The 8,885-nt window shown below is 40.9% G+C and overlaps 1 protein-coding gene across 4 annotated transcripts; it reads left to right on the top strand.

The window, feature by feature from the left end:
- The first annotated feature begins 456 nt into the window (after positions 1-456).
- Positions 457-8,417, top strand: LOC139115952 (monocarboxylate transporter 12-like). Of its 4 annotated transcripts, none has more exons than XM_070678414.1 (7): positions 458-675; positions 2,331-2,574; positions 3,248-3,433; positions 4,567-5,162; positions 5,737-5,941; positions 6,430-6,594; positions 8,009-8,416. In XM_070678414.1, the coding sequence occupies exons 2-7, from the start codon at positions 2,367-2,369 to the stop codon at positions 8,230-8,232; spliced, it is 1,584 nt and encodes a 527-aa protein (XP_070534515.1). In that variant the 5' UTR covers positions 458-675; positions 2,331-2,366; the 3' UTR covers positions 8,233-8,416. The 4 variants fall into 4 exon arrangements, with proteins under 4 accessions (XP_070534519.1, XP_070534518.1, XP_070534515.1 ...); XM_070678415.1 differs by having other exon boundaries at positions 481-519; positions 8,009-8,417; XM_070678418.1 differs by lacking the exon at positions 2,331-2,574 and having other exon boundaries at positions 457-675; positions 8,009-8,417.
- Positions 8,418-8,885: the final 468 nt, after the last annotated feature.

The raw sequence follows: 8,885 nt of genomic DNA, 5'->3' as shown, positions 1-8,885 counted from the left end.
ATAATAAAAAGGACGATCTCTGCGCAAGTGTAGATCGAGTAAACGCGATAGGCAAATAAGTTTCAACGAGAATCTTGACTCCCGAGGCAGCTTTACGACATGTATTACATCACGTTCAAATAATAGGTTTATTCACATACTTGTGTCAAGTCTATTATTGCCCCCCCCCCCCCCGATAGGCCCTGTCATTTCTTTCAGGGGATTGTCTTGCATTCAAGTTGATTGCAAATGATCAATTTGGAGAAAGGGCTGCCATATTACTATTCATAGAACAGACCTGGCCTTTATTAGGAAAAAGAGAAAAACTGACACTGAATTATTTGCATGGCTAAACCACGAAGACTAGAGAGAAAATTATTTGATCCGTACCGAGAGCGGACGGTTAAGTGGGTAAAGCTCCAGTGACTGTCCCTGTAGGAGAGGAAACAATAGCAAGGTCATGTGATAACTCGAATGATGACGTAATAGTTTGTCGTTTCCTATGCCATCAGCTGGATGGAAGCGACGGTTGTAATATGTGTAAGTAATCTCGTCTTTTTTGCTTCATAGGAGTGATGAATGGTTCCTTCACTGAAAGAATACCCATCGATCACTACTCATCAGGCGCCGTGTCTTTCCAGGAGTGAAAAGAAGCTATATTTGGCTGTGAATACAGGCAAATACGCCAGCTAGAATGTAAGTTCCTTCAACAGTGTATGGTTCATTCGCAACGCTCATTGTCTACTTTTCAGGGTCATGTGTCACGTCTATCGATTGGCATCATCACCGTTAGGGATTGTGGATAATTAAAGCATGCGCACGGTAAACGAAACCATGGAGGTAGCAGTACCTCCATGACGAAACTAAGTGCTTTTGGCCTGAACCCCTTAAACGACAGTTCGGAAATGCGAAAATCCAACCGAGTCTCATTCAGTATCATACCTGCAATCGGTAATTACGAGGCTATGAATATATGGTGTTTTCAATCGGTCGGGTTCGATCCCACAACATACAGCATCCAGTCACCTAGTTTAGAAGCAACAGACAGAAATACTCGGCCAAATCACGTCCCTTTGTGGAGGGACCATGGCCAAATCACCATTCATGCATACGCTTCCGCCACACTGGCTTACTCCCTCTAAAATCAATCTTTGTTCAGCGCCAACTCGACAATAAGGAATAACGTAATGTATCCAAAGTGGTTGTTACGTTATTTTACACCATGTACTGCATCACGTAATATGTCAAAAGAATGGTGTAGTCACCATCCCGTGGGTGGAGGGACGGTGGTGTAGTGCAGGTGCCGTACTGGCCTGGTACACGCCAAACAGTATAGTGCGATATTTTCATGATTTTGCGATACAGTAAAACGTGGAGCGAGAAAACATGTACTGCGATTTTTGCGCATGGTAATCGAAATAGGGTACCGGCATAGGGTACCTGCTTTACAATAGGGCTAGATGATGAAGCTTATTTTCGTTCTCATTTGCGGCAACCCTTTAAATACTGCAGTATTTGCACACTAACACTGCAGTGCTTGAGGAAGAAAACCATTGGGCGCTGTCGCCGTCTGTTGAGTAGCCATGACACATGTTCGCACACGTGTGTACACACATGGTGTGTGCGGTCGTTGAACAAAAATCAATCTATTATTCTGCTTAAAGAACGAACTTTACCAACGAACTCACCATGTTTTCCCTAGCATATATGAAACTAGAGATCGGTCTGTTCTACCCAGTTAATTATGGTTTGTACTGTATTTTTGCCACGAACACTGGATCATTACTTGCTTGCTCATTCATACGCAATAGCTTGCGCAGGCGCTATACTAGCGATGACGCCCAGGTGTTCACGGTTCAAAACAGAGGGCCCACACATCTGGTTGTTGTTGTTGTTGTTGTTGTTGTTGATTTTGTTGCTGTTGTTGTTGATGATGTTGTCGTTGTTTGTATTGTTGTTTATGCTAATATTAGTTGTCTTGTTGTGGTTTTATGGTTTCAACAGTAATGTTCTAGATTTCATGAGAAACACTGAGAGCGGGACATATATCATTACATGTATTACTGTCCCCGATCGTGTGACTCGATTACTGTCTCCCAACGCACACTGTCTTCCTAGTGTAAAAAGTAGGATATATATATATATATATATATATATATATATATATATATATATATATATATATATATATATATATATATATATATATATATGTGTGTGTGTGTGTCTGTGTGTCTGTGTTTGTCTGTGTGTGTGTGTGTGTGTGTGTGTGTGTGTGAGTGTGTGTGTGTATGTGTGTATGTATGTATAATGTTTTTCAATTGTCGTTTTTCATGAATTTCTTTCTGTAGATTGCCATTTAACGTAAGAGAGTCGAATACTTTGCAATGACCGCCACGGGTTTGAAAGATGAGGCGTCGAAAAACAAGCCGAAACTCGCTAGAGATTGGCCGAGCCCTCCCGACGGTGGATGGGGATGGTTCATTGTCTTTGCTACCTTTCTAACCACCACTATATCGGCCGGAAATTTGTTTTCATTCAGTGTTTTCTTTGCCGCATATCTGGATGCATACAACGAATCCAAGGCAGCCACAGGTTAGTTGAAATGTTTGGCGCACCTGGAAAATGATGGGCCAGTCGTCACAATCCTCGGTAGAGATCAGTCACGATGCTTGTCCGGTCAGCCTGACCTCATTTTAAAATAATTGAAAGGATGATATACAAACATACCACTTGAATAATGTTAAATTTCTCTTCAGCCGAGCGTCGATCCAGTCTTATGAAATTTGACTTCTCAAAAGAGTTGTCTCAGACTCATATCAATTTTTTTGTGATCAAAAACACAATAGGAACTAATTTGGGATAATGGATCTTCAAACTTTTCAAATTTCTCAAAAGTGTTAGGTGCCCTGTAGCTGAATGTTGGAATATTGCAAATTACTCATAAAAACAAATGTGTAGCTTGAAAAGAAAAGTGGATGAGGTTAAATTTGCAGATAAAATCGACATTACTTCACTATCCAATTATCCCAAATCAGTTCCAATCGTGTTTTAGTGTTCTGACGCAAGTACTTGTTGTCAGGTAGTTGCTATCTGGTAGAGCAGTGCTGGTCGACTTTTACGTTCGCATAACGCTGGGGGAATTCACGGAAACTTTAAATGCGTTTCCCTCAACAGTGTGTGGAAGCTGTACTAAAACCAACCGAAAGATATAAATCAAATTCGTATGATTGTGACGTCACAGTGGCATTTTTTCCTTCTTTTATAGCGTGGATTGGATCTCTGGCCGTTTTCACATTTACCATGCTTGGTCCACTTAGCTTAGCCCTGTCAAGAAAATTCGGACACCGTACTTCTCTCATGGCGGGTGGCATCGTGGCGTCCGTTGGCCACATGTCAAGCTCGTTCACTACAAATATATACCAGTTGTATTTCACGTATGGCATTCTCATAGGTGAGGACTGTATATGTTATAAAGAAAATCATTCTTTGGTTGTGTATTTCATGAATAATAGTAACAATAGACTACAAGTGGTTGCAAAGTTGTATTCTCGTCTAAAGATTGCCTACGAAGGCTATAAAACTGTGGAAAGAAGTCATTAAATATAGTTTCAAATAAATTTATATTTCAGGCATGCATCGGTAGTCCCGCGTCCACAGACTACCAACTTTTCCGTGGGGCTACCAAAGTCCATGAAATGGTAGCCAACTCGGACTACCAAAGCCTGGGACATGAAATTCAGTCAGTACTTGGCGTGGCATGCCCGGTCTTTCACTTTTGGACGAGCTAAATGCAGTCAAACTCAGATGGAAACAGTAAGGCCGGACTCAGTGATTTTGTTTTGCAAATTACAAAGAGACCTTGCGATGGAACTTTGAAAAAAAAGTATGATGGCCAATGAAAACGTATTCCCATTGCATTTTGATCAAACTGTATCAATCACAAACTCCTCCCATGGTATATTTTTAGCCCTGCTGAGGCGGTGGTCACTGCCATGACGACTATCAAAATTGGCATGCAACTCTGAGAATGAAACGGGTTGTCAATACAAACTTTTTAGTGTCACTGTGGTCAATGTACCTGTTTCCTTGGGTAATTAAGTGTGCAAGTATTCACATCAAATGACTAACAAATTCACTTCACGGGCAGAATATTGAAAAAATAGCTTTTTCTTGTCTTGTTAATGAAACAAATCCCTAAACTAAAATATGCATGGGCTACCAGCCATTATCAGTGGACTAACAACTTCAGAAAATGGTAGCCCAAGTGGACTACCAGGGAAAAAGTTAATTTCGAGCCCTGCTGCCCCACCCCGCCCCAGCCAACGTCTTATGGACAAACTCGCTTGCGGCTGTCTCGTTGAGTAGTTCTTTTTCGTGCTATTGCAATTTCCGCTTCAAGTAAAATTACGTATCTTTATATGACGGATGAATACAATTGCTGTTGTAGTCTATAGCTGGCGTACTCGAATGTCACGGTCTCATAGATTAATCATTATAGAATCATAGAATTCCGTACTTGTGTGCATGGAAAAACGAAGAAGGCGATTTTGTTCCTCAATCTGTTTTTTATGTTATTCCCACCAGGTTGTGGTTTCGGCATCACTCACCTCTCCGCAATAGAGATGGTGGGGATATATTTCAGGAAGAAGCTTTCAATTGCCATGGGACTGGCTCTGGCAGGCGGTGGGATGGGCCAGTTTGTCATGTCTATCGGTAGCCAAGCTCTCATAGACACCTACGGGTGGCGAGGACTTCACATGGTCTTATCAGCATTTTGTTTACATATCTGCGTAGCAGGCGCCCTCTTCAGACCGTTACAAGCGAAAAGAGAGTACTCACAGGTGCTGGAGTTCACCGACGAGAATTTACAAATGACGCACGAACAATGTAACGCCAATCAGGATGAGTGCAATGACCAGAACGGAGAAAGTAAATATTCGAAAACAAAACTCACGCCGGACAAGGACAATGGTACATCGAAGTACAAAAAGGTCCTCACCGAAGATAAAAACTCGGTCTCTTCAAGTATCGGAAAACAAGGACGTGCAGTATGCAATAGCATAACTTCATTTTTCAAATCGCTGTATGACTTTTCCCTGTTCAAGGAACCTGTCTTTATAATTCTGTTATTTTTAATGGTTTTTCAAGGGTTCGGAGTGGTGACAGTGACGACTCACATAGTAAGTTTAGTCTTTTTCTAGCTCTGTTTTACCGAGAGCAGTGTTGTTACATTGCGAACTATCGAAAACAAAGTTTTGAATGAGAAGAACATCGCTGTTATTGAACGTCAATACGGTTACGGTCGCGCATTGACTCTCAGCTTTTCACCGGCGTATACATACTTGCTCGTTGATAACATATTTCCTACACTTTGCAAAAGAATCAATGCATTTTTGTCATCACAACTATATCATCAGGCAAAAATCAATGAAAATATGAATAGTACAGTTTCTTGATTGGTCCTTGAATACACTCCACTCGGCAGTTACAAGCTAAAGGTCAGGCTACCGAGATTAACTTGAACCGGCACACGTCAAAAGTTAGCAACAAATTATAAGCTAATGGCTAATTCTTATGATCGGTATACTTTTTGGAGAAATACAGATAAAGGTATTTGTTTTGTCTAAAAATATAAAATTCGTTGAAAAATGAAAACATGGAATTACTTTTGAATAACGATGAAGGAGTTTTCAGGGTACTTAGACCTTCATCGACATGGAATGTACTGTATCTCTCCTTCGAATGTCTTAGCAGGTTAGACGAGCAAGGGACATCGGCATTTCTGCCACAAAAGCAGCCTTCATTCCAGCAGCGATCGGTTTAGGGCAGTTGATCGGACGACCAACGATAGGGGGCATTGGCAATCTACCTAAAGTGAAACCCAATGTCCTGTACGCTTTGTGTTTCGCAATATGCAGTGTTAGCGTAACCCTGTCGCTGTTCTTGAATTATATTGCAGGTAATAAATGTTTAAAACATCTTGTGCTAATTTTGATTTACGATCTCATTATGCTACAAATTATAATTATTACGCAGTTTGCATTCGTCGTTCACCAACGCTACTAAGGGAATATGTATTCCGTATAAATCTCGCCCAGCCGACTGTCCTCATACTTGTTCATGTCCAGCAGGCCAGGGGATGTAAAAAGGTGACCGAGGATGTTTTCTGACAAAATTGAGATAAGTCTACCGGTGAGACGCCCAAGCGTTACCCTTGCTTTTCGGGTAATTAATCGATGTGGTTAAATTTAAAACTGGCATTAACATATTCGATCATCAAGACATGAAAATTATTTTGAAAGTTTAGCGCTACGGACCTGCATTGACACTCAACCTATCATGAATGTACAAGCTCATTTATCCAAGAAAATCTCGCAAGAAACACACAGTAAGCGATGTAATACACGACAGCTGTCTTATCTTTCGCTTTTTTACTTGGCTTGTCAGCTCTCACAGGATTAATGGTCGTTTTTGGTGGCTGTATGGGTGGCTACATGGTCCTCTTAAGTGTCAATATTGCGTATTACCTTGGACGCGCTAGAATCGGATATGCAATGTCGGTAACATTCCAATTTAGTGGAACTACTGCTCTTATCGTCGGGCCCCTCACAGGTGAGACAATTTCCTTATATAATTGTGTTGATCACCAAATAATGAGATATATGTACCGGTAATATCTTTTGGGAAACTGAGATCATGCAGTCGTTACAACACGCGATCATGCAGTCGTTACAATTTTCAGTCACAGCGGAGCGTGCCGTGTATTTAGAAAAGAAGGATCGGCTGTGCTTTCTTGTGCACATCTGGAGTATGATTTAAACAATTAACCCCCCTCCCAGTGTGCAAGTCGCGTTAAAGGGGAAGTTCACCAAGGATGATTTTTACATATGTGCTAGCTTTGTGGTCACTTACTCCGGAAAAGCTATTTTTGCCATTTATAACTCGCAAGATTTTATACAAAACCGATAGAAATAGTACAGGAAGTTGCCCATGTAATTTGAATCATGGGAAAAAGCACCAAGCTTTGAGCTTGCATAATGTGATATGGAAGGGACCATTTTCTCCATGGGTCTGGCATGGTCCACTCACTCATGCTTAAACCAGGCTGTGCGTATTTACATAACTTTTGTTTATACTGAGTATCCTTGCATAAACGATGATTCATTTATAATAAACTGTCCACTGTCAGATTTTGTGTCGCTGTTTACTACTGTGTTACTGTGAGTGGACAATGTGGGGGCCATACCCATCGGGAGATGGTCCCTTCCATATCACATTATGCAAGCTCCAAGCTTGGAGCTTTTTTCCCATGATTAAAATTACATGGGCAACTTCCTGTACTATTTTTCTGGTTTTTGTACAAAATCTTGCGAGTTGTAAATGGTGAAAATAGTTTTTCCTGGGTAAATGACCACAGAGCTACCACATATGTAAAAATCATCCTTGGTGAACTTCCTCTTTAAACGTAGTGGATTGCACCAAAGTTGGGATGTGGGAGAGGTGAAGGGTATGACTGCTCATTATGAGTCAGCACATTGTGTCTAAGAACAACAAATACCGCTAATTGGTCAATATTGTTGCACTTCCATTTATTTGGAGTAAAAGTCTCAACATTAGTAGGCAAAATTACGTTTTGTCTATGTTATCATCATAATTTTTTCAAATGTATTACCAGGCAAAGAAAAGACAGAAAATCGCTCGCCTGGGTAAGTGATGGTACAAGGGTGCTCATATGACAGTAATCGCAGAACCGTTCATCATAAAGTTTCACAGCGAAAAAGTACAGTAGCGTTTTGTCGATAACGTTTTCTCGATACACAATCACTTTAGACCACAGCAAAGATCTCAGTGCTCTGGTCCGTCTAATCGTATTGCACAGCACTCGATATTGATATTATTCACCTTACCTTAGTGAAACAAAAACCGATCCTCACACAGGTACTAATACCACTATGCCACGAGCACAGCTCACTTCAACCGACGTTTCTTAGCAGATTATCTAATATTTTCATCGCTTCTCTAACAGGACTCATGCGGGACCATTTTGGCATCTACGACCAGGCCTTTATATTATCGGCTTGTGCTTACGGTGCGGCGACACTGCTTGCCTTGGTGGCGCTACCACTTGCCCATAAAATGGTCAAAGCAAGACGACGACGTTCCCAGCAAGCATTGGATGACGCTAAGTTAGCTAAGGAAACCGAGGAAGAGTTAGCTGGCCACCTAGATGAAATGGATGACCTTGTTTAATACTTATGGACACAGCTCTAGAACTAGCGAAGAAATATTCAGTACTTCACAGGCGGCTTACAATCGAATTGTTGATAGTCAGCGAAGTGGCGTTATTTACAAATTTAATGGGAAATAACAGTAACGTTCGATAATATCTAATAATATTTGTTCTGCGAAACAACTCTTTCTCTTTCATCTTGAAGTACATTGCATACAACGAAACAGTCTCACAAAAACTACACACAGTGTGCGGTACTTTTCGACCAATCGATGAATTCCAGACCTAGTCCGGAATAAATTTCCATTGTAACAATAAAACGAACATTTTGATTTTGAAGTGAAACAGTCGTAAAGAAAGTTCAGTGACTGTTCTTACACAAGTAACCTAACAACTATGAAAAGTTTGGCTGTGTTAAGGGAGAGTTCAGTAATTACAGCGGATGGGCCAGGGGATCGGGGGAGGGTAACCTTTTAGAAAATTGTCCAAGGGGGAGGGTCACTTTTTATAAATCTATCTTGGGGAGGGTCACTTTTAACAGAAAATGATTTTAAGGCCAAACCTTTGATTGTCCATGTTATGTTTCCTGAATAGGAAATTGCCGACGAAATACATTGATTCTTTTGAATACGTACACATTATCGACAGGCTTCACAAGCAAAGGAGATGAAGC

The sequence above is a fragment of the Ptychodera flava genome, chromosome 17, assembly GCF_041260155.1.
Source record: "Ptychodera flava strain L36383 chromosome 17, AS_Pfla_20210202, whole genome shotgun sequence".
NCBI lineage: Eukaryota > Metazoa > Hemichordata > Enteropneusta > Ptychoderidae > Ptychodera > Ptychodera flava.
Note: the sequence above shows the minus strand (reverse complement) of the source record. Positions and strands in the feature narration are given on the sequence as shown.